This window comes from Pleurodeles waltl, chromosome 7, assembly GCF_031143425.1.
Source record: "Pleurodeles waltl isolate 20211129_DDA chromosome 7, aPleWal1.hap1.20221129, whole genome shotgun sequence".
Lineage (NCBI taxonomy): Eukaryota > Metazoa > Chordata > Amphibia > Caudata > Salamandridae > Pleurodeles > Pleurodeles waltl.
The window spans coordinates 1,250,528,322-1,250,554,324 of record NC_090446.1 but is presented as its reverse complement, the minus strand read 5'-3'; the positions used below and the strand labels follow the sequence as shown (position 1 = coordinate 1,250,554,324).

The 26,003-nt window shown below is 43.6% G+C and overlaps 1 protein-coding gene across 1 annotated transcript in view; it reads right to left on the bottom strand.

Annotated features, from left to right (window-relative positions):
* Positions 1-26,003, bottom strand: part of SCO1 (synthesis of cytochrome C oxidase 1) — a 103,264-nt gene that overhangs the window by 57,935 nt on the left and 19,326 nt on the right. The window contains exon 2 of the mRNA XM_069200401.1: positions 5,139-5,264. Coding sequence (XP_069056502.1) covers positions 5,139-5,264 — 126 coding nt within the window. The remainder of the gene's footprint in view (positions 1-5,138; positions 5,265-26,003) is intronic.

Here is a 26,003-nt window from a genome sequence, read left to right as displayed (position 1 = left end):
GCTGTCCAAGATGAATTATTTCCTTTAATCCAAGTCGCAGAACGTACATTTCATTTACATTATGTAATGTTTTGTCTATTTCACCTTGTCCTGTCCCATTCACCTACTCTTGGTCATGGTAGGATGTTGCAGTCAGGGTTTACCATTACCCTGTCTCGCAAATGCCACAGACTGGTATCGGACCCACTGCTATTTCACTTTTCTCCTCCTCTCTTCCTTAGTTCCCTAAACCCAAACTGTAACGCTTCATCCAAAGTCATCCATTTTGCAGAAACAGCTTGCTACATCTCCAGCTATTAGTCCAAACAGACTCCTTCCAACTTGCTGGAGACTTGTGGTTGGTATGGAAGGTGCAACATTTAGATCGTTCATCCAGGTATTCAAGGGCTGCATTCTGATTATATGTTAAGTAACATAGAATTGTCATCAAAACACTGTTCACAGCACTCGATTTATGAACAGTGCTATGCCCTTCTCTGTAGCTAATGCCTCAGGTGGACTCAGTCATGAAACTCCCTTTCTGCTGCTTACTTTGTAGCCTTATAAGCTGATCTTTGCTGAAGTAGTCTGGGCCCTTTCTTTTGGTATGTGTGTTATCTAGGGTTGTCGCTTTAGAGTTTTCCTAGAATCTTCCTCTGGTTCTAATGTGAAATGTTTTGGCACAGCCTGCTTGTGGCGTTCTATGTCGACATTTACCTCAAAGACTCATGGGACAATGGCTGGAGCTTTCCTGTGTGCAATAAACCGAAGGGGGTTAGACACACAGGTAAACTTACACAAGAGTTAATATTGCTTGAAATATGCACAGGCCTGTTCTCAGGCAGGCCAACCAATGACTATTCAACATTCTGAAAATATGCCGAGATTTCCAGTAGATGCTGCCTGATGTGGAGGGATTTAGATCTCTTCTAAAATACAATCAAAAGCACACCTGAAAGGGAGGATTGAAAGGTTGCTGAACGTTTCCTGAAGCCTTCTACACTAAAGGTTCAGAATGCTTTTTTTTTCTCTGTGTCCATATCTGTGGCTAACCTGTCCTCACACATATTTTCTAGTCTTCTTTGAACATTCATCTAGTCACAAAGGTAGGGCAGCCACCAAGAAGGCTTGGGGTATATTTAGTCAAAAGTTAATTGGAGCTTGAACTTAACTGGGAATAATTCTGTATTAGGAGGTAGACAACTGCTTTTTCAGAAACACTAGGGGTACATATTCAACATGGCCATCATTCAGTATTAGGGAAACTACAAACTCTACCTAAGGAGGTCAAAGCTAGTTCCTGAAAAAGGAAGATGTGGTAGGATTTCCAGTGATGTCATTACCTAGCCAAAAAACATGCAATGTCATTCAAAGCCATCATCATAAATGTAATTCATTTTTTATTAGGTTTATTGAGCACACTATGCCAAAAGTGTCCTGGTGCTAATGCTTGTAAGATTTAAAAAGCTGAGGTGCATCAGGTTAGAAAATAAAAAGGTTTTAAGGACTTTCCTAAACGCCAGATGATTTCATATAACTTTCAAGTGAATTGCAAGGTGGTCCAGGCAGTGACAGCATGAAGAGGGAAAGTTGGCTGCCCAGACGGCCTTTATTCAAGAATAGGATACAAAGTCACAAAGAAGAATGTTGAACCAGACGTACTTGTGCGGTTCCCCCCTAACATTTTGCATTCCTTCCATCCTCCTATTTTTGTTGACTTCATTTTTGCTGGCCTTAGGACCCTGCACACTTTACCACTGCTAATAAGTGCTAAAGCGAGTGTGCTGCCTCCCTAAAATATGGTAACATTGGGTTCCATCCAACTGGCACATTTAATTTACTTATTAGTCCCTAAGGGCCTGTAAGTTAAATATTGGTAGTGAGCCTGCAGGACTGATTTTGCCACCCACTTATGAAGCACTTTTAAACCCATCTTAGGCCTACCATTGCAGCCTGTGTGTGCAGTTTTAAACTGCCGTTTCGACCTGGCAAAATAAACCTTTTGCCGGGCCTAAACCCTCCTTTTTAATACAGGTAAGCCAACACTAGTGTAGACCCCAAACTGCCCATAGGGCAGGGTGCAGTGTATTTAAATATTTTGACATGTACTTTTATGTTTTACATGTCCTGGTGGTCAAAACCCCTTACATTTCTTTTGACTACTGCAAGGGATACCTCTCACATAGGATAACATTTGGTTACCTTGGGTTTGGTGCCTAAACATTTGTAATTTAAAAACCTCTTCAATTGTAAAGTTGGATTTTAAGTCACAGTTCTGAAAATGACACTTTTAGAAAGTTGCCATTTTCTTGTCCCAACCAATTGGTGCCTGTAGCTTGTATTGTGGGCCACAGGACTATGTGTAGCAGGCAGTTGGTCTTTGTGTATTGCTCCCAGGCAGTGAGACAAAGGGGCAACAGCTGCTGGGAGGATGGAGCATCTTTGACTTGATGGGGGAGTGGAGCTGTCACCTATCACACTTGCACATCAAAGACTCTGCCGCAGCACATTCACAAAGTGTTTCACACTAGTCTTTTGTGCCACCAGACAAGTAGGGGCTAGGGCAGGGAGGTAGGAAATTCCAAACACCTTCAGGGGTGGAAACCTGCAGAACCTTCACCTACTTCAAAGCTGGCGCCAAGTAGAGATATTAGACACTCAGGCCTAACTATTCAGCACACAACTAAACCTGTAGAAGACTCAGAAGGCCTGCTTGTGCTGCTCTAGAGGAACAGCTACTCTGCTACCTGAAAAAGGGACTTGGCCTGCATCTTGAACCCAGGACCAGCAGAGTGACTCCAAGTGCTAGTTGGCTAGCCCCCTGATCAGAGGCTCAGGGACAGAAAAGGCTTCAACCACCTTGAACCTAGTACATGGACTCTGTATGCTGTGAGTCTTGCCTCCCAGGTGGTGCCACTCCAGTCCTGAAACCTTGCAAGTGGGTCTGAAGGCACTTTGCCTGCCTAGCTGTGGTCTTTAGGTCAGAAACTATGCAAGGTGACACGTTTCTTCGCAGCCCGCATCGGAACCACTCCTGTGGGATGCATACGGCATGCAGGAGTTCGCATCACAGCCTCTCAGAACTGCCACTGTGCAACACATACCCAAAGTGGGACTTCACATCACAAGAGTCCTTTGACAGCATCCCCGATGACAACGCAGGACTACGCATCGCAAACCTCCGTTGACAGCATCCTCGACAACAACACAATCTCACATCGCCAACCTCATTCACAGATTCATCGGAACTGCAGCTGTGTGACAGATCCTCAATTCAGGAACTTGCATCGCCATCCACAGATAGTCAGAACTGCCGTTTTATGACATATCCCAAACATGGGCTCCCACACAGCTTCACAACTAGGATTTAATTAAGGTATTTTGATCAGCAGGCCCTACTAGGTCCCTGTATCCGGCCTGCGCTTCATTGCGGTCGCCTGAACTTGTGACTTTAAAATTGCATGTCTCCAGTTCTACTGACTGGATTTTTGTTGTTTTGGTGTAAAAAATGTATTGCATTTTACTCTATTTTTCAGAAATGCTGTGTGAGTTTTCTTGTCTTGCGTTTTCACTTTATTATAAGTGCTCCATAAGTTCTTTTCACATTGCCTCCAAGTTAAGCCTGACTGTTTTGTGCCAAGCTACCAGAGGTTTAAGCACAGGTTAATTTGGGATTGGTTTGTGTTTCATCCTAACAAGAATTGTGGTTGCTACTTGAGTGAGGTTTCACCCCCCCACCCCACCCCCCAACCTAAAAGAAGTTGTCTGACTGGACTGCATTTTAAAATCCTTTTCGATATATAGAGGAGAGAATTTCTATTGAGGACACAATGAACTATACAGAGCATCTTGCAGATAATGGTTTATGAATAGGCAGTCAATGTAAAGCCTTTAAAATGGGCTTACTATTATGGTAATATGCAGCACCAACTACTAGGCGGACTGCCTGGTTTTGAACAGTTTTAAGTCTGGTTGAAAAAAAGATTTAATGTCAAGAGGCTATTATAATAATCGAACTTGGAGTCTATGTTAAACCTGAAGAATCAATGTTAGCAACTTTGACTGTCACTTAGGGCACTAGCATTGGGTAGGTGAAGGAAATGTGGAATGGCTATGTCTGGTTTTGATGCAGATGTACAGCCTCTGTGTCCAAAGGAATTAGTTGATCCGGAGTCAACATCTCAAATCCAGTACAGTAAGCTTGTTTAAGAAAATCACCCACATTACCAAATGAACATTGATTTTAAGGAAAATAGGTAAGTATTCAGACAGATCTCCTTTGTAAGAATAACTTCCTGAAGGCAGACAGGTTAAATAGTCAACAATCTTCCGCCAGTTAAATGTTCCAACTTATAGCAGCCTGGAAGACCGATCGCAGTTTCTGTTTGGTTTTTCAATCCCTAAAAGGGATGAGCACAACGATGTTCACAAGATGGGTAATGACCCTACTTCTAAGTGGCACTTTTGAAGCAAAGTCACTTACGAATGCAGTTATATAAGGATTGATATTCATAGAGCAGAATCCTGTCTAGAAAGTAAAGAAGGGACACACAACATTGTGAGGACACGAAATTGTTTCCAAGGGCTTTTAACAAAGGAACGGTGAATGGCATCTGATGTTTGGAAGCCTCAAATATCTGACGGTATGCGTGTAACAGCATAAGCAACAAACGAAAATGTTTAAGTCAATGTATCCTAATCATTGTGATTTTCTTTGAGTAGCATTCAATTCTGTCATTTTGTAATCTTTTCTGATTTTGTTTGATGTGATTTACTCAGAAGGCACTGGCACAAATTAATTCAAGCTACAATGAATTAAGACCAGTTTCCATAACCAGTGAACAGTAACTACTATCAACCAGTGTACAGCTTTTTTGTAACTGGGCATCTCATTATTTTCTTTCCTGTGACAGTGTTGCATTAAAATCTAAATCTAATTACCTCTTTTTTTTTGTTTTACTGATGCGGCTAATACTTATCTCACTTTCCTCAAGATCTCATGGTAAAAGTGAAATAATCTATTCCAGAACATAGAAAAGACCTGCATTAAAAGATGTCATCATGGAAGATAAAGTAGATGTGGATGCCTCATAAGCATTTCGTATTGGCTTCAATAGCTTTTAACCAAAATACAGTTCACGTTAATGTGACTTCCTTACCCCTGGTTTTGAAGCACCTTTATTCGATTTCTGTCCGGGTGGCGGTGGTGGTATCGTAGCCAGTGATCGCAAGGGCAAATGCTGTACATTCCACCATTTCGACTTCAAATCAATGTTATTATGTAGCTATCAATGGAAAAGCAAACCAGTAAGTGTCTCATAACACATCAATTACATATACTACAGCTGTGCATGCAACATTTCTGCAAGAGTGTGGCACCCTTCAATGAAAAGATACAATTGCCAGACCACTAAAACCAATTTAAAGATTGCAGTTTTAATCCTACTCATTTCACCAGTTTTCTATTTTGTTTTTTTAGGCCTGGATAGAGAGCTATGTGTTTCTCGCAGAGCTGATACATTGAACAAGAACATGAAAAGGACTCTGCTACTCGGTGAGGTTTATTAGTCTTCTCCTTGTACCACTGCATCGTAGCTTTTGGCAGGCGCAATTGTATGTTACACCGCACGTGCATCCAGCAGGCCGCATTACATGTGCGCCCGTAGAAACCTGCAGTTGGCATTTACAGTCTTTCACATAACTGCTAAAACGTTATTGAAATGGACTTCGTTAAGTATAACAGCAAGAAAAACAGCAAAATTACTGGCTACTATAAAGTCAACGAAAATGCACCTTTGGCCATTTCCCTGTGAACGATGTGTAAGATTAGTCAACTGGCATGTTAATATTCATTAGCACATGTTAACAAACACTAGCTTGTGTTTTATTTGTTCAGTTCCATCTTTCAATTAAATCAGTATGTCTCAGGAAAACACAGGCATTTTGCAATTGGTTGCACATGCCACTTCTACAGAAGAAATAGCACACCATAAAACATTACCTGGGCAGTTATGATGTCCGGTCTGGTTTCAGTAATACAAATAATCACTAAGAAACACATAAAAACACCATATATGCATAGAGTGGCATTAGGCCAGCCCTCTTCGACTGCCATTCAGATGTCGATTTGCAAACCACAGCATGCAGTTTGGCTCAAGAGGTAAGTCCATTTGAGCCAATGGCTCTCTTACACTGCAAGTAATAGCATTTTCCTGGTCACATGTGCACATCCATCTAACAAGAAGCGCAGGTCAGTGATTTCTTTCTTTATCATGTTTAATTCTGACATGAGAGCTCAGCTGCCCCCAGACATGATGGGATAAACGGAAAGAGCTTTCAAAAGCACTACTGTGAGAGCAACTTCCTAATTTTGATTGTCCAGAGAACATGATATAATTTGGACAGAAGTTGTGTGCTACCTCTAAAAACGTCTCTGTATCGCATTCCAGTAGGGTGGTGGAGGGTTTGCCTCACCTATCATGGCTGCCACGTTCCAAAGTAATGATGCAGTCGTGTGCAAGGCGTGAAACTCTCCATCATGCTGGATGCACTACCATTAATTTCCCATTCCTAGATGAAGCATCTGTGCATGTGTTTTAGGGTAGACAACTATTTGATACTTATACAGATCTAGTTGGTAATTTCAGTACATTCAAACTGTCTGACAACCAATCGCATTGCTAGAAAGAGTATGGGTGTCATCTGGGAGAGAGAGTGACTCTCCATGTGTGACTTAGGATTGGCACACTGATAGAACCCCAGCCAATCCTAGCACACTGCACAGAACTTTGAAGTGCTTATTGGCTGTGAAGAGTGCATGTCCCTCTGTGGTGTGCAAATACTTTTCTGGCTGTGCTCCACCTCGTCTTTCCTTGTGGATGGCTTAAAGGGAGTCAGGCACGAACAGAGCACTGAACTGGAACTGGGTTGTGGCAGCCAGTCTGGACCCAGACAGCCCCTCTGCTGCTGTCACGCATGATGTGAGGTGGGAGGACAGCGCAACGGCAGTTCAGAACAAGTCTGACTACTTGGGGTGAGAGTGAAAGAAGACTGGACCCATCACATGGTCCTTGTGATGGCCTTGACAGTCTGTGCAGGCCTACTGTTAGAAATTGGGATTCTGTTTGGCAGAATCCTAGTCAGGGTAGGTCAGATACACATAAAGTAACTTGTGCTCACCCTCTGGCTTAACGTAAGAGGCAATGTGTAAAGTATTTGTGCAACACTTAAAACAATAAAACAGTGAAAACACTACCCAAAAATAATCCACACCTGGTTAGAGAAATAGAGCTCAATTTAATGAACAAAACATGACCAAAACAGCAAAAATCCAATAAGTTGAGATATGAATTCTTAAAGAATTTCTGCAAATATTTGTGCTTAAAAGCATAAAGTGCCAATTGAGACAGGGTGAAATCTGAAAAGTCAGGCTGACCGCAATGGAGCGTGGGTCGGATAGAGAGACAAACCTTGTCCCACTGAAAAAGTATCTTTAATAGATGGTTGAGACGATGTTGAAGACCTGATGCGAGGAGCAGAGGAAGCAATGCGTCAGAGTTGGTACCTCAAGATGTAGGGATGACTGGTTCCTATTCATGCAGTCGGAGATGCAAAGTCAACGAGCCACGCAGCTGTTAATGCAATGTCCTCATACAGCATAGTGTTGCAAACCCTTTTGCGATAAAGGCAATGTGTTATCATCAGGCTGTGCGGTCAGGGGTGCAAAATCTTTGTCCTTGGCAGCAGCAGCAATATGTCGGCGTTGAGGGGCAATGTGTCGGTTCTGACCAGCGCAACAACAGTGGTGTAAATTCTACAGTTGCAGCACTTTATACCCACTTCCAAGGGCCCAAGACTGGATTGGCACCACTTGGCAGGGCAAGCCTTCCAGCAAGCAAAGTCCAGCTGCTGCTGCAGGATGAGTGAAGTTTTTCATGTCCCTGAAACTTCAGAATAGGAGGCAATCCAGCAAGCCCTTTGAGTCATTTTGGTTCTGGGGATGTAGAGATGCAGGTCCAGTCCTTTATTCCCAGGCAAGGAGGGCAGCAGAGTAGGCATAGCAGAGCAGGAGACCAGCAAGGTTCAGCAGTGACAGTCCCTTCAGCAGCACAGCATTCCTCCTTCCTGGCAGAATGTCCTCAGGCCCAGAGGTGTACTCCTTTGGTGGGGTCAGAACTCCTGTTTTTATACCCAGTTATGCCTTTGAAGTAGGTGTGACTTCAAAGAAGTGTCCTTGAAGTGCACAGAGGACCTTTCTTCCTGCCCTGGCTCTAGACTCACTACAGGGGGTTAAGCAGTCCTTTGTGTGGGAGCAGGTCACTGCCTGTTCAAGTGTAAATGTCAGCTCCTCTCTCCCATCCTGCCAAGGATGATCCATCAACATGCAGAAGGCCACTCAGTCACACCTACCCTTCCTTTGTGTGAGGCTGTCTTGCGGGTATGGAGGAAACCAGCTATCACCCCACCCCAGACGTGTATTGGAGACAGGCTGCAGGCACACAGGGCTAAGAGCAGGAAAATGTCAACTTTCTAAAAGTACCATTTGCAAAATTGTAGGAATAAATTTGACTTTAACATTAAAGGGGATTAATCATTACAGTTACATATGTACTAAACATGACATATATATTCTCCTTCTCAATTAGGAATTACAGTTTATTGAATGCTATAAGGAATCCCCAATGTTACCCTGTGAGAGGGGTAGGCTTCACAGTAGTGAAAAACTATAAGGAGTTTTTCACTACCAGAACATGTAAAAAACGTACATGTCCTGCCTTCCACTTACATAGCACCCTGCCCTATGGGCTACCTAGGTCCTCCCTTAGAGTTGATATATGCAATAAAAGGGAAGTTTAAGGCTTGGCAACTAGTTTTAAATGCAAGTTAACAAGGCAGTGTAAACTGCCACACAGAATCTGTAACAGCAGGTCTGAGACATACTTAAGAGCTATTTGAGAGGGTGGCACAAGCAGTGCGGCAGTACCACTAGTAGTATTTAATTTACAGGCCGGGAGCACAGATAGTGCACTTTACTAGGGACTTATACATAAATTAAAAATGCCAGTCGTGGATACATCAACCAAACCATGTTTCAGGGGAAAAGCAAATGCACTTTACCACTGCCTGGAAGTGGTAAAGTGCTCAGAGTCCTATGGCTAACAAAAAGGCAGTGAGAAAAAAAGGAGGAGGTAAAAGTTTGGGGTGACCCTTCAGAGAGGGCCATTTTCCAACACCTGCCCAGCTGCTGCATGTGTTGTTGGCCGTGGTTCTGGGGCTTAGGCCCATCCATGATGGGCTTACTAGTGACAGCTGTGGCCCCAGCAGGGTATGGGGCAATAGCACCCTAAAGCAGTGGTTCCCAACCTATGGTTCGTGGACCCATGGGGGTCCACAAAGCCTCCTCAGGGGGTCCATGACTGCTTAGAAAATTAAATAATATTAACAGATTCATAAAGTGTATATAAATAAAGTGGCTGAATGTACAATTGTACAGTTGGAATTTTTAAAATGTACTGTAAATGTCAGGAATTCGTAATTGGAAGCTAAAAATTAAATTAGTATCCTCAGATTGATTTGTGGGAGAAGTGCAGATGCATCTAACAGAATATAGTATGGACCATGTGTGGCTTCAATTGAACTTAGAAAAGGGCCAACCTTTCTATTAAAATTAAAATTTGTATTTTTGTATTTATATTTGTTTGCACGTTGATTAAAATGTTTTTCATCATTTGTGCATCTATTTGATGAATGGTTGCTTCTGTAATTTATGGGTATTGTTTTGTAGTTCATATCACCGACACTGTTTAGACCGGGGACCCCGCCCTCCAGTAATGACTCAGTGGGGGGGGTCCCTGCATTCCAACAGTGATTAGGTGGGGGTTCCTGTGATCCAGTAATGATGAAGTAGGGGTCCACAGAAGTCAAAAGGTTGGGAACCACTGCCCTTAGGCATATGCAGGAGTGGTGTTTGAAGTGGAACTCCTTTCTGGGCCGACCTCTCTGTTGGGAACGATGTTCTCAGAATGCTGCAGGGACAGATCATGATGCTGCAGGTTTGCGCTTATACTGGCTGATGGTTTCTGATGGATGCCACGCTCAAGACAGACTCCAAGTCCCTGCAACAATGGCTTACCTCTTACCTTGCTGTAGAACACGGGCTGGTTCCGATCAACTGGGGCGCGAGTGCATGGTGAGTGGTGCATGCATGGTGAGTGGTGTCCGAGCAGCGTGAGTGCAGTGTGCGAGCTATGTGACCACTGTCAGTGCAGGGTGAATGGTGCGAGTGCAGGCTGAAAGGTGTATGGAGTCGTGTGGGAGCGAGGTGAGCTGTGGCAGTCTGTAGAATGAGGAGAATATGTGTTTAGAATCAGCAGTGCATGAGTGCTGGGTGAGAAGTATCTGTGCGAAGGGTGAGCGATGTTAGTGCAGGGTGAGAGTGAATGGTGAGCAGTGCCTGTGTTCTGGGTGTAGTGTGAGAGGTATGTGTGATTTGTGAGTGCAGGGTCTGAGGTTCGTGAGGGCAGGGTGAGTTGTTTGTGAGTGCAAGCTGTTTGTGCGGGGTGAGCAGTGAATAACTGCAGGGCGAGCAGTGGTGCAGGGTGATCAGTGGATGAGTTCATGGGTGTACAGGGTGAGAGGTGTCCGAATGCACGGGTGTACAGGGTGAGAGGTGTCCGAGTGCACGGGTGTACAGGGTCAGAGGTGCCCGAGTGCACGGGTGTATAGGGTGAGAGGTGTCCGAGTGCACGGGTGTACAGGGTCAGAGGTGCCCGAGTGCACGGGTGTATAGGGTGAGAGGTGTGTACAGGGTGAGAGGTGCCCGAGTGCACGGGTGTAGAGGGTGAGAGGTGTCCGAGTGCATAGGTGTACAGGGTGAGGTGTGTCCGACTGCAGGGCGTGCAGGGTGATCAGTGGGTGAGTGCATGGGTGTACAGGGTGAGAGGTGTCCGAGTGCACGGGTGTACAGGGTCAGAGGTGCCCGAGTGCACGGGTGTATAGGGTGAGAGGTGTGTACAGGGTGAGAGGTGCCCGAGTGCACGGGTGTAGAGGGTGAGAGGTGTCCGAGTGCATAGGTGTACAGGGTGAGGTGTGTCCGACTGCAGGGTGTGCAGGGTGATCAGTGGGTGAGTGCATGGGTGTACAGGGTGAGAGGTGTCCGAGTGCAGGGTGAGAGTTGCTTGGGCATGCAGGGTGAGAGGGGCTTGAGTGTGTAGGGTGAAAGGTGCGAGTGTGTGCAGGGTAAGCGGTGCGTGGGTGCAGTGGTGCGACAGTGCAGGGTGGGCAGTGCGAGTGCAGAGTCAGAGGTGGTGGCTGCAGGGTGAGCAGAGCGAGTGTGCAGGATGAATGACGTGAAAGTAGCGCATGGGCCGTGTGTGAGTGTACGGTGCGAGGGTTGAATGAGGGGAGAGGCGGTCCGTGTGAACGGTGCTTTGGCAGTTTCTGATTGCATGGTGAGAGGGAGGGTGAGCAATGTCTGAGCAGAGGGTGAGATGTGAGTGATAACTGGGTACGTGGTGTGTGACTACAGGGTACTTGCATGGTGACTCGTGGGTGAGAGGTGTAGGAGTGCAGAGTGGGCAGCATGAGTGCAGAGTGAGTGCGGGGTGAGTGATGTACCCATGTTAATGCACAGTGAGAGGCGTGCCTTTGTAATTGCAGTGTACGGCACGTTAACAACAGTCAATTTAGCATCGCCCTTACTAGTTCTTTTTTTTTAGTCAGCCTTGTGCGTTTAAACTGCTATCAGGTTACGGTGCTTCAAAGCAGTTAGTACTTTTTGTGCCTGTGAAAATATATTGTTCTGAAATGCGCATTACAACTAAAGAGGGTCTGTACATGTTCAGATAGTTTTTTTCGTAATTTAAAGTAGTTGTTGCAAGCATATGGCTGCCACTTTATGAGGGATGTTTTCTTTCTTTTTAACTTTCGTGGCATATGCTTTAAATAAAAGAGAAAGTAATACTCAATGCACCAGCTTCCAAAGGGCGGCCATATATTGGCGTTGAATGTCATGGTTTTGTAGCGTCCGGGCACCTAGACAACGCAGTGGCTGGTACCACCAGCATTTGCTTTTGCTAAGGGTAGTGAACACTTCACACCCATTGTAAGTTTACATGTAGTGTTATCTGACAGATCGCTATGGAACCTGGCTACAATAAAAGGGAAGGGATGTGTTTCAAAATGTATGTACAAAAATAGCACCTGCATGCTGTAGTCTAATAAGGCAACAATAAATAAGGAAGCGAACCAGAAAATGCTCTCTAAAATTGTATTTTATTGCCAGATTCCTGAAATAAAGTATTTGGAAAAAGTCGATAATCCGTGCACTGTGCATTTAAATTAAAGATTTGCGAAATATAAATGTTCGCCATTCTGTGGATTCATAAATATCATCTGGAAGATGAACTGAGATCTATAAAGCGTAGAGTCCTCTTCCTCCACTGAATACTCCTAAAGAATGCCTGCAGTGCGGACACATCTCTGGAGAGTGCCTGGTTATAATATGCATCTGCACTTTTTTATTTTTCGTTTTAATGCAATGCTATGCGAGAGATATGTAGCGCATGGCTACACGTCGGGCCTCCCAGCACTAATGTCAAGTCCGTCACACAGTGATCAAGACCAATCATTAAAAGAGATGGGTCTTAAGGAGCTTCCTAAGTCATGTTTCTTCCTTTTTCTTTCTCAGAGAGGCAGCGAATTCCACTAAATATAGACGAACGAACGCCCTCCACTCCCAGCTTTCTTTATTTTTGGTACAATTAAAGTATCTAATCTTCAGAGCGTAATGATCGTTCGGGGTTATAAAGAGTTAACGTCTACTGAATTAAAGGGAAACGTTTGTTATAGATCAATCGATGAGCCAGGCAGAGTATCCAAGGCACAAGGTTCTAGACCAGAGGTCTTCAAACTTTTTGATGCTGGGACCCCCTCTCAAAATGTTTTAAGGTGTAAGGACCCCCTCTGACAAATATTTCTAGAACCAGGTACTCCTCATTGACAATCATAAACGTTTCAAATTTCCACAGCAAATCACTTTTACTGTGAGGAAATAATATTAAAAAGTGTTTAGCAAACCAAAGTTAAGTAGTGTGGGGGTGCGGTCAAAGATGTGGCTGAAAACTAAGGTCCGAATATATGAGGAATTGGTGTAGGGCAGTGGTGCAAGTCTTCTTGCTGCAGTGCCGTACGGCAATATAAAAGGGCAGGAATGGACTGTATTTATGAAACACAGTGCCTTCCTGTCTTTTCCACCTGTGTTGATGCAAAAATTGCTGCCTAGCGTCAATGAAGGCAGGATTGTTTTTGTACAGGAAGGGGCACCTTCCTGCATAAAAACAATCCAGAGAGGCATTTTCCTCTTTCTATATGTGAGGCAGATAGCAACACACATGGAAAGAGGAAAAAAACAAGGAGAAATTAAAACATTTTTCCTCATTACGCCTACCCTGGGGAGGCGTACAATTTTGGCACTGCTCCAGTTTACGTGATTTTGTAAATCTAGGGCAGCGTCAAAATCCATGGGTGTTGCGTGGGAATACCCACCACAATGCCCATGTAATGCCTCGTTAACGCAAAATAAGGCAACACAGTGGCTTGTGTGCTTTGCCTTACTCCATATCTATGAGGCCATGCAGGGTGGCCGTGCGTCGCCTCATAAGTATGAATGAGAGGCTTGTACTGCCGGAGCGTCAAATTAGTGATGCTCTGGCGGTGCAAGCCTCTCGTAAATAATCCCTAAAATATTCTGTATTTTTTTTTAAAAGTCTTTCACCATCAGGTAGCTACATAAAAAATAACAGCAGCTTAAATGAAAAAAAATAAAAGAAAGCTGTTTCTCAGTGGGCAATGCACTGTAGTGCATTATGAAACCTCTATTAGTTAGTGCACTGAAGAGGTCTGTGTGTAAAGGAAAAGCAAAATAATTAAATCTTGGTTGGTGCAGTGGAGAATAGTGGCTTGTGTATTTTTAGTGCCACAAGGTCACAGCCTGTGACACAAAGCACGTGGATATGTGGGGCATTAATTTATACTTGCATTACACACAGTGTAAGATAGGCCACTACAAAAAGGTTTAAGATAAAAGGATGCTTTTACAATGTAGATTTAAATAATATCAGAGCATATGTAATGCCATATTTAATAGATGTCCCTTCAACAACTCCAGGTGAAGTAAGCGCTATGTAAATAACATTACAACTAAAATCACACACTTCACAGTACAGTTGTTAACTCTGCACTACAACTCATACAGAATACATGTTTGTCATAATAACGCTTTGAGTGACTGGATCATTTAAAGCCAAGAACCAGCTCGCAAGCATCCTTTACAGTTGCAGAGCAACTCGTAGCTGCGTTTGCATTTCATTCAGGAAGCAGGCACCCTGGCATTAAAGCGTTTTTAGCTGTCTGTGACTTTATTTCCCAGCACAGGAAACTCAGTAAATCAAAGTTCAGCTGAGGCATTTTAATGTTGGGAGAAGTGAGTCTGGGGGGGAATGCTCGACCCCCCTGCCCATGTCTCCACGGCCCCGTTGGGGGTCGCGACCCCTAGATTGAAGACCTCTGTCCTAGACTATTATTCTTCGAGTATCTTGTGGTAGCCAACTAGGTGCCTTCCTGAGGGCTCTACGTAACCTGCTGAGCGCGCAAGTGCTGCTTTTCTGACGTGTTGGTATCTATGTGGGCTTTCAACCAAGCCCATCTCACACCCATCACTCGTTAATGGGCTTGCCTTTAAAAAATCCTTTGTTATCATTGGTAAATGCTTTACGTTTGTCCCTTCTTGAAGCAGCTTTGTTACTGCCTTGGAGACCGACCCGGTTTCAGGGATAATTGCACTTTTGCCAATATGTTTGACTGCGAGCAAACTTCTTTTTCCTTTTGTGTCTCTCCTTCGCGCTTGTGGCGGCCGTGGAGCTTTGAATCGGCTCACTTAGGTCAACTGTTTTACTTTTCATTTTCAATGTATGTGGTAAGAAAAGTCCAGTTAGGAATTTACAACGCTAATAGCTCTAACTCGAGCAAACCCGAGACCCGTTGCATTGCAAATTCTTTTTTAGCTTGTATCTCCATGGTGAGGCGGGAGGCGATCCAAAAGCCCAGACTTTTTACTCCAGTTTTTGGGAGAGGAAGAACCCTGAGATAGCTGGGTCATTGTAGTTCGGTCCACAGGGAGGAATTATTCCCTAACAACTACACCTACAACTTGTCTCCACTAGGTTTCAAACAATTACTGGACATCCAGTCTGTGACATTGCTGAGGCAGGCATTCAGCTGGATAGAAAGGGCTGTTGTATTAGGTGTCAAGGAGCTGGTTATCTAGGTATCGTCGGCATATGATGCCACTGAGAATCCATGTCACATTATGATATCTGCGAGTGGTTGAACATAGCCATTGAACAGGGTGGGACTTAAAGATGAGCCTTGTGGCACCCCGTGGTCCATAGCTAGTGCTTTCAAGTAAAATAATTCCTCCCAAACCTGAAAACTCCTGTTTTATTTTTTAGAAATTATGTTAGGTATTAAGGGACATACAAACTATTTTCCATACAAAGAAACCACTTTCTTTATAATCAAGACTGCTCCCCTCTCATTACTTCTCTGTAAATGCAATTATTTTGCAGAAACAGTTTTAAGACTGGTTCCAAATTGGGACACAACCTGCAAACGGGTTAAGGAATAAACGTTTCAGGATATTCACCATTGTCAAAGCCCGATCCTGCATACGTGTTCCCTTTCCCATCCGCACCCCTCAAGTATCGTATAGCAGAAAGGCAACTGTGCCGGTGAACTTGAGGCAGTTCTAATTCCTCCTATGGATACAAATATCCACCGATTCCGATTCTGTTAAATAGGATCAAGGTATCTGTATGCAAAGATGTTTTTAATAAGCTGCATTTGGGTGGGCAAAACTTTGTAAAATCGACCTCACTCTATTATTATTTATATAACAACACCCAGTCAATTAAGTCAACTTTAAAGTCAAGTAATACAATACTTTGGTTTCTCAATTATTTTAATAATTATTTCTGTAGAATGAAGTAATGCACTACAAAAAAATCTTCGTTATGAGTAGCCCAGGAAATGGTCCAATATTTCCCAGCCCCTGGAATTACTGATACTAATTTTATCAGTAACTCAGGGGGTAGAGCACATCTAGCCTATCACTAGCTGGACCCGGATGGTCCACTAGGAAATGACAAACTGCCAGGCAAATTCTTTAACTCCAAGTCAGATTCCTCATTTTCTCCCAGACTTTCACGCAGAAAGAAAAACGTTTTATTGAGTACGTGTCTGTAAAAGTATCGTTGTTCTAGATTCTTTCTGCATTCATGTTACGGAGTATCTATGTAATATGCTTGACTACTGTTGTGTACCCAAATTAAAAAGATAGAGGTGTAAAATACAAGCGGGGGATGTACTGAGGAGACAAAGGAGGCAAGGGGGAGGGTGAGTGTGAGTGCTTTCCATCAGTGGATGTGGAAAGAAAAAAAGGACAGACAGGGGCATTGGCGGGGGCCTAGACAACAGTGGGGGTTGAGGGCAAAGGTGACGACCTTAAACTGTAAGGACGTGTTGCTCAGAGATGTGTTTTCATCAGGGCCTGGAAATGGTAAGGATTGTGGCCAGCCGGATTCTTAATAATATGTTATTCCATAATATGTGTGTGTAGAAGAAGGCTTGGCATATGGTCTTTAAATTATTGCATTTCTTCATTTACAATCCGTGACTATGAAGTGTATATATCGTTGCTCTATTAACAGGCACTGAAGTCATAAGGCTGTAGTGATGATTATATTTTTGTTTGGATATAGGAAAAGTTGTGATGCAGAGAATGATAATGTTTGGCACAGATTGCAGCAAGGGGCTGCCAGTGATTAGTGAAGCAGTGATCGGCAAGTTACTGTATTTTGTTTTCTAGGGTATTGCAGTATGTGGTAAATATATGCAAGGGTGAATGTGTAACCGTGTGACTGCTTGGTGAAGTTGTGATTAAACCATGTATAATAAGGTAATACATTTGAGATTTAGTATAGTAGGTAGTGCAGGGGGTGAGTATGGTGGATAGTGCAGGTTGTGTCAGTGAGGAATGTTAGGATGCCCTGGATTGGGATGATCCCAGGAACCTAACAGGGTTCATTCACTATGTAAAACATAATCTAGCCAGAAAGAACTGAATAAGGCAAACAGAAAAACCTGACTTTAGGTAGCTTATTTATTATGTGTAATTACAAATATTCATCCACCAATTAAAACAAGGAATAGAGGAGATAATCGGATGGGGCATCGTGAAAATAGAGCTGGAGAAAAACTGTTGAAATGAAGCAAAGTGTAGAGTCCCAGAAACACACGCTGTAGGAAGCTGGATCTGTATATACTATACTAAAGTAAGTTACAGTGTGCACAGAGTCAAGTAGATCCTCAGAGGCTAAAGTCAGTACTACTAATGCTCTCTTTTGGGGTAGTGTGATTGATCAGTTAGGCTTATCAGAGGGTGGTGCAAAGAGTACACACAGTCAAGAAATAAAGCACACAGTCAATGACTAACTCCAGGCCAATGTTATTATACACCAAAATATACTTTATTGCTATAAACAAGAGGATCTTTGTTGCAGGTAAGTACAGTTGTAAGTTTGCATCAAGCCCATGTATCAAATACACTTTGTTTAGGTTTTGCAGATGAAACAGTTTACAAGTAAGTAACACTTTTCAATTTCAAAAGTAGGCACAATGCAATTTCTCATGGGAAGCAATGGAGTCCTAGGGGAGGAAAAGTGTAGCATAGTTTACAGGTAAGTCCTCGACTTAAGATCCCAGTCTTTGGGGGTTAGGATGTCCACAGGTCAAGGTTCAAGTTGACCCCAAAAGCGCACCACCTACAACACAGGGCCGTCCGGGTGCAGATGTCAAAGTTGGGGTCGGGTTTTTAATGGACTCCTATGGAGACTGAGGGCACTCTGAAAACTGCTTGCAGACAAGTGCCCATGACTTCAGGGTACAGACCTGGGGGGTTTAGATCACCACAGGGGAGCATGGGGAAGGGGCAAAGGTCAGCAACAAACACACACCCTACGTGGCACAGGGGCGGCCGGGTTCAGGGTGCAAACACAGCATTGGGTGCCCAATGCTTTTCAATGGGGAAAACCCATGGGTCCAAGGAGTTGGCTGCAGAAAACCAAACCAAAACCAAAGGCTGGACAGATAGGAGAGGAGCAGCTGACATTGCTGGACCGTCGATCAGATTCCCCAAGGCCAGGGGGTGCAGGAGTAGCTTTGGGCATCGGGAATCTTCATCTAATCCGCTCGCTGTCAGGGGAGTCCTCCAGATTTAGGCTGCAGGCGTCATTGTGTTGGCCAGGAGAGGTCCAACCAGGGTGGACTCGAGGTCGGAATCGCCTGGGGACCTTCTCTGGATGGGGGGACCACCTGGACATGGGCCGTGGGCATTGGGTGTAGAGTGGACAGGACTCGTGGATCCGGGCGGTTCTGGAGTCCTTTTTGGAAGGTTTCTTGTGGACAGGCCCGCAGTCCTCAAGAGATCTTGGTCCTCTGGTGGGCAGGCAGTCCTCTGGGGGTTTGTGGATGTCACTGGTCCTGCAGGGACCTGCAGGATGCATCGTCTTTTTTTAGCAGGAGTCTTAAAGTTGCAGACATGCTGGTAGGGCTGGGGCCATGTCAGTTGTCGTCTGGAGCCTTCACTGCTGGGGGTTAGCCCTTCAGTCCTCCTTCTTTCTTCTTTGTGAGGTCACCATGAATCTGAAGAGCAAGGTTCAGCGGTGCCCCTAAATACTAGATTTCGGAGCTTTACAGGGGTCAGAGGGCAGTAGCCAATGGCTACTGTCCCTGAGGGTGGCTACACCCTTCCTGTGCCCACTCCTATCCCTGTTGGTCACTTTCCTCCAAAGCAAGATGGAGGATTCTGCAAGGAGGGAGTCACTTCAGCTCTGTGCACCATAGGTGTGGTCACAGCTGAAGTGAACACTCCTCCTTGTTTTTCATAAGTTTCCTGTCGGACCTGCTGCCAAAAGTGGGGCTTGGTCCAGGGGGTGGGCATCTCCACTAGATGGAGTGCCCTGGGGCAGTGTAACAGGAGGCCTGAGCCTTTGAAGCTCACCGCCAAGTGTTGCAGTTCTTGCAGGGGGAAGGTGTGAAGCACCTCCACCCAGAGCAGGCTCTGGTCCTGACCCCAGAGTGCACAAAGTCTCTCACCTCATGGGGTCGAAAGCTTTTCCATTAGGGGCAGGCTGGCACAGACTGGTCAGCCCCACACTAAAGGGTTGGGTAAAATACAACCTTCCCAGCCTTCAATGAAGCCATCGTGGAGCTGTGGCGTTTGTAATGACTAACTCCCAGCCCATGTACTCAATATGGCCACACTGCACTTACAATGTCCAAGAATAGACTTAGACACTGTAGGGACATATTGCTCATGCAGCTATACCCTCACCTGTGGTAAAGTGCACCCTGCCTTACAGCTGTAAGGCCTGCTAGAGGGTTGACTTACCTATGCCACAGGGAGTGGTTTGTGGGCATGGCACCCTGGGAGGGATACCATGTCGACTTTACCTTTTTCTCCCCACCAACACACACAATCTGTAATGGCACTGTGCACGTGTTTGGTGAGAGGTTCTTTAGGGTGGCACAATTCATGCAGCTGCCCTGGGGACCCTTCCTGGCCACAAAGCCCTTGGTACCACCCTACACATGCCACTCTAGCTTATGTGTATTCTAGTCTTCATTTTCTGTTGGTTGTGCAATTCAGGAGCCTTGCCAAAGTGTTACACATCTTGATTATACTAACGCAATTTAGAAAAATCTGCCAAGACTAAGATGATCTCTGATTAAATGGTCTCGACTGACCGTGTGTTGTTTAAACAATTCAGTCTGTCCTTAAGAGACTAAGGGCCTGATTTAGATATTGGCGGACAGGTTACTCTGTCACAATGGTGACGGACATCCCATCCACCAAAATCTAAGCCAATTATGTCCTATTGGATTTAGATTTCGGCGGACAGGATTTCCGTCACCATTGTGACAGAGTAACCCATCCACCAATATCTAAATCAGGCCCTAGGTTCCACCTCCTCCTGCATGTACCCTGACTGAGCCATAGTTCATAGCCATGATAAGGCCATGACACCAGGTCCATTCCTTTTCTGTGTAAGCGCAATTGTATTTGTACAGGTCTCAGCTTCTCAGCTACAAGTATTACTTTCACTGACTGTATGTTGGCACCAGAGGCTACATTCTTCTGTGTGACAGAGGCCCACTTTGCCAAACCGGGCTTATTTATTCTCAAATAGGTGACATTTTACCATTTGAATAAAAAAAACCTTAGCGTGAATAGTTAGATGATGGGCTTGACTCGCCTGCTTTCAGATAACAGGGTCATCACTCATGCTAGCACAGGAAAGCATCGCCTATGGCAGCACAGCGATTGTGACCAATCTGATGGTCCGACAGTGCTAAAACGTCACTCCAGATGTTTCCTTCCCTAAACCTTCTGGCCCCTTCACCTAGAGCTTAGACTCTGATCCTTCTAAATTGTCGATACAGCGATTGAGTACTGTGTAAAAGTCTGTCCTTGGAAGACTCCACAACTGCGGGCAAAAAAGTTGAAGAGAAAGTCCTAGGGCCTGTCAGCCCTGATGCTGAGAGGAGGTTCTTCAAGTACCTGCACCGCGGCTGTATCACCTTTACCACTGCAGTGCCAGCATCTCAACCCCTCCTCATTTCCCCCTTCCAAGCTCTGCCCTGCTCAACTGTAATTCTGAAATAAAAAAAGAGCTTAAAAGAGCTCAGAAGCCCGCCTGCTTTGTCTTCAGGTTCCCTCTGTGAACCAATCTGTACAACAAACATTAATGACTAATGACTGAATCAAGCTCACAAACGCTATATTTTTTTAACACAATGAAGGTGGGAATCTCCTGAAGCCAAAAAGTATTTTCTGCGTTAATGGGAAAATCAATTCCTCTTTTGCCAAAACTGGCTGAGGGTGGCCTCTTTCAAAATGGCGCACGGGAAGCCCCTTGCTTGCATCTTGAGCCAAGCACTGCCTGCCACCACCCAAAATTAAATTGCTCTGTTATGGTGTCATACAACATTTTCCTCCATAGCCCTAATACCCAAAGAAAATGGCAATGGTTTATCTATTATATGGGTTAGAATTTTAATTTCGTCTTATCTGTTCACATTCAAACATTGTTTTGTTCCTTACAACGCATGCTTTGCTCACAATACATTGGGTGAGCATTTCATAATTATATTAACAAAATAAATGTTCTTGACTTCAATGGAATAAATATGAAAACATGTACAGAAGCAACTACAACATGTGCTCCCCACTTCTGATGCATAGGCACAATCACTGTCTAAGCCTGCATCTGCGCAACAGCTAAAATAGCCTGATGTGTGTGTTACGTCCATGAACTTTTAACTAGGCTTCAAAGGAGGGACGGGAAGAGTTGGCTCCTCCGCTATGGCAGAGGAGCATCACCCCCTCCAGCAGCAGCAACACTTTTACTACTGAAGTCCTTTGTGAGTGTGCCAAGAGCCACTTTTAAGTGCAAGTGTGGTAGGTGACAGCTTCGCTCCTCCCATCCTGACCACATCTAGTCCCCCTTTGAATCATTGTCTGGGAGGAATACATAAAGGCCAACTATATCTAGGCATGAGACCCAGGCTTCAGGCACCAAATGGTTTGGACAAGAAAATGCCAACTTTCTAAAAGTGGCATTTTCAGAAGTATGACTTAAAATTCAACTTCACAATTAAAGAACATTTTAAATTACAATTATTTGGAGATGAAACATGACATTTCTACCTGTTTCTAAGCAAACATTATCACTTATCAAATGTAATAAGTTAGCCCAGTGCATGATTTGAAAAATCTACTCGACCACTCGCTATGGTGAGTCCTAATTGAACAGGTCGATCTATTTTTAGGACTTACTCGCACCTTCTGAGCTGATAAAGAGCAGGTGTTCTATTATGTCAGAAAGTGGAAGGGCAATTAAAGATGCCTTTAAATCTTTTTATTATGTCACATTTGCCCTGTACTCACAAATGGAGGTCAAAAGTCAGTTTGTCTTACAATTAATTTTCCTTCTGAATGAAGAATTTCAGGACTTTGTAGGTGAACTGTGTGACCTGCTATTTAGAGTGTAAAATAAAAAGATATAGGGCGTCAGGTTTTTCCTAACACACAACATTTAAATGACTAATCAACTGTACAAACATCTCAAAATATATTTCAGTAGTTGTGAAAACCCATTTTTTGTATTTCTGTGTGATGAAAAAAATATTTTAATAGGATGAAAACAAATCAGAATACTTTATGTATTGATGTGCAACTGATAGGTTTTCTGAAACCCAATTTTCACAAATTGTTAATAAATGATATAGTTTTATCAGTACAGCTGCAAGTTAGTGGGAAGGTTTTTGGACATTTCTTGGAAATGTACAGTGTGTAGATGACAATATGCTACCACATCATGGTTTAGTAATGTATTTATTTAAAATGAGTGTTTACACATAAACTGAGAAACACTCCTGCTTTGATGGCAATGCTGTTAGTAAACTAAAAGCAAGTCATGGGTCATGTGTCCCGTATATGTGGGCTAGATTCTTGTGATACTTGCAGCAAAGTTTAGCCTACTTAATCAAACAAAAGGTTTTTTTTGTACTGCAGAAATGCTGAACTCACATATTTGAAGGTGCAATCATACGTGAGAATGAAGAAAAAGGCAACTCTGTAAACTATTTGCCTAGGATCACATAATTTAAGACCAGTTTACAGGTCAAGTACATTACAGTTAAGTCGGATAGATTATTTAAGTTACTCGGCCTGCAGGTCTAGTAATATTTTTATGATTTTGCGAGGCCTGCAATGTTATCCTATAGGTGAGGTAGGCATCACAGTAGTGAAAAACTAATCTATGAGACAAAACTTAAAAGGACATTAATACACTGCGCCCTGCCCTATGCCCTATGGGCTGTTTAGGGCCTACCTAGGGGGGACATAAAAAATTGAAAAAGGAACGTTTAGGCCTGACAAAAGGTGCATTCATCCAGGTCAAAATAGCAGGCCTGAGACATGTTTTAAAAGGGCTACTTAAGTGGGTGGTACAAGAATGGCTGCAGGCCTACTAGTATTAGCTAACTTACGGGCCCTGGGTACTTGTAGTGCCAATTTACTAAGGAAGTATAAATAAATTAAATGTGCCAACTTGTTGTAAGCCAATGTTATCATGTTTAAACGAATGAGCAAGCACAAACACTTCAGCACTGGTTAGAAGGGGTAAAATGCACAGAGCCCTAAAAGCCAGTAAAAACAGGTTCAGAAAACAGGAGGGATGAAGGTAAAAAAAACTGGGGGTGACCCTGCAGAGAGGGCCAAGTCCAACGATAGGAAAGCAGAAGGACTAATATGTTAATAAAGTAAAACAATTCCACACTGCACTACCAGGCTTAGAATAACATTTATTCCAACTTCCAACAAGCAATGAGAAGAAGTGAGTGACATGTTTCCTGTTTCTACAACTGTATTTCTATTTTGTGAATCACAGGTAGTATTTCGAGTACAGTGAGTCACATACATCTTGTAATAAAATTAGAATCATGCAATTTTGTGGAGCCCTTCAGTAAGCATTAGGTCATAGTTCCCTCAAGCTGCATTGAGTGTTCAGATGACTTTGTCAGTTTCAGAAATTACTGTTATCTGAAGATTTCAAGCTTCACCATCATCTAGGAACTAAACACATGGAAGATCTATATTTTCATTGTTATGAAGGGTTTGCACTGTAATGTTGGATTAAAGATGTCACCAGAACTCAATAGAATGTATAAAGCCTCATTACAAGGACACTTAATTTCAATAGGACTAGTACAAGACATTGGAAGCCATTACCAGCCCCGTCTGAATTATGATATTCACTGTGGCGGCTCATTGTTATTAGCATCAGGGCCCTGACCTTCCCAATGTATTCTAGAGGGACAGGCAAAGAAAGATGGGTGGACTGGCAGAGGAGAAAAATGAGAAATGGCAAGAAAAAAAACGAAATACAAATTAACATTTACCACTCCCCCCCAATAAATTCAAAGGGCCCTACTTGTAATCCTCCAGCAACTCTGCTCACCCTACAAAGTTACTGGTCCTTGTGTTACCAGTTTCAGTAGAAAAGAGTTATCAGGAGGATAACCACATCACCTGTAATGAGGGCCATAATTGGCAATGAGTGTTGTCAGAGTCATTCGTAGAACTACACAGAGAGACTCAGATTTGTGGTCCTGTCAACTTAATCATTTAAAGGTGCAATTGAGTCACCAAATTTTTTTTTACAGAAACTTCATTTCATTTCAAAAGGGGCTCAACGTAACTTCAGGTAAGGTGGAAAATTATGCAATCTCAAACCAATGAACTATTCTCTGTGGGTAAGCCTGCTACTGGAGCTAAAAAGAGTGTATGTATCACTATTGAATGTCTTTCTCCTTCTAGAAAGCGTGCTTGCCGAAACAGTAAAAGTTTCACTTTAATGAATCTTATGTACACACTGTAATGAATCTTATGTACAAGTTTGAACATCTTATATATTGGGATATTATATGAAATTGGGTTATTACTTCCAAGTCCTTAACAAGTAATATGTCCACAAGTACCTTGTTGTAGCCCTTGATAATCAGGGTAGCGAAGGAAAGCAGTTCAAAGCCTACTCCTAAGGAGGTGATGTTGGCCAGTAACCCCAGCCCGCTGGTATGCGGCAACACTCAATAGATCATTGTCCAGTTAGTGCTCTCTTTCATACAAAGGAAAAGTACTTTTATTACAGACACACACACCCTCTACTAAATACTATGCATTAAATTATAAGAACTCACAATCAGGTAGACAGAAATACGCTTGGTGACACCCTTACTATACGTTACACACCTATTGGGTCTTGAACACTATAACCACAATGCCTCCTCTTCTACTAGAAATAATATCACTATATGGAGGGATGTCACAGTTAATAGGGCAGGCCTATGGGTTTTGTCAGGGAAATGTTGCTCAAATGTGAATTCACCTTAAAAAAACAAAAGACAAGAGGTGTTTGGCAAAACAGGAACAGTTGGTTTAATTAAACACTACAGCCGGGAGAACAGTTACAGAAATGGGCTCTGAGGGCTGTCACAAAGTACAATCAATCTGAGTGGTGTTTTATACATTTCTATGTACACCACAAAACAATTTCAGTGTTTTTTTAGGTAAGGAATGTGGGCCGGTGACTTGGAGTCATACATAAGGTCCTAATAAAAAATGCAGTGGGCCAACCTTGCATGGACACAATGTGGGCCAGGGAGTAACGTGTCCAGAAGTCCGGCCTGAGGGGCACATGATCGCTGCCTGTTGCTGTGTGTGCTGTGTTCTGATTGGCTATGTTTTCCTAACTTCATGTGGCATCTGACTTTATGGTGTTTTGGGAAATCGTGCACCCCTCTGGCCAAGTGTGTTTCATTGGGGCCAATTTCCTTGGATCATTGTGGTGTTGCAGCACCTATCTGGGGGACGGATTGGAGATTCCTGTTTGTGTGTTTGTCTGCTGGCCACACACAACCCCATCTGTGACCTGTCAATCAGTAACCTCAGGCCTAGGTCTCAGAGACTGCCTGACCATTTACTTCTAAGGCGGGCTGATAGTGAGTTCATGAGGGGTGAATTCGACAACAGTGATGCAATTTGTTCTTATATATGAATGTATCATTGTGTGCATCGACATCAACTTTTTCAATATTAACATTATCACCACATTACTAAAAGCAGAAACATGTTATAATCAGCGGCGGTCGATGCATATGTCAAAGAGGTGGGCAGGCAACGATCCAGTGAGTCCTTTATGCCACCCAACAAATGGCAGGCAGCAGAAAAGCACTCCAAATGAGTCCTTTGTGCAATGCAGCTGTCCTTCGGACAGAGGTTCGGTGCCAGTTCCAAAAGTGCTCTAAAACATGGCCAGAACCCCTGTACTTATAATCAAAAATGT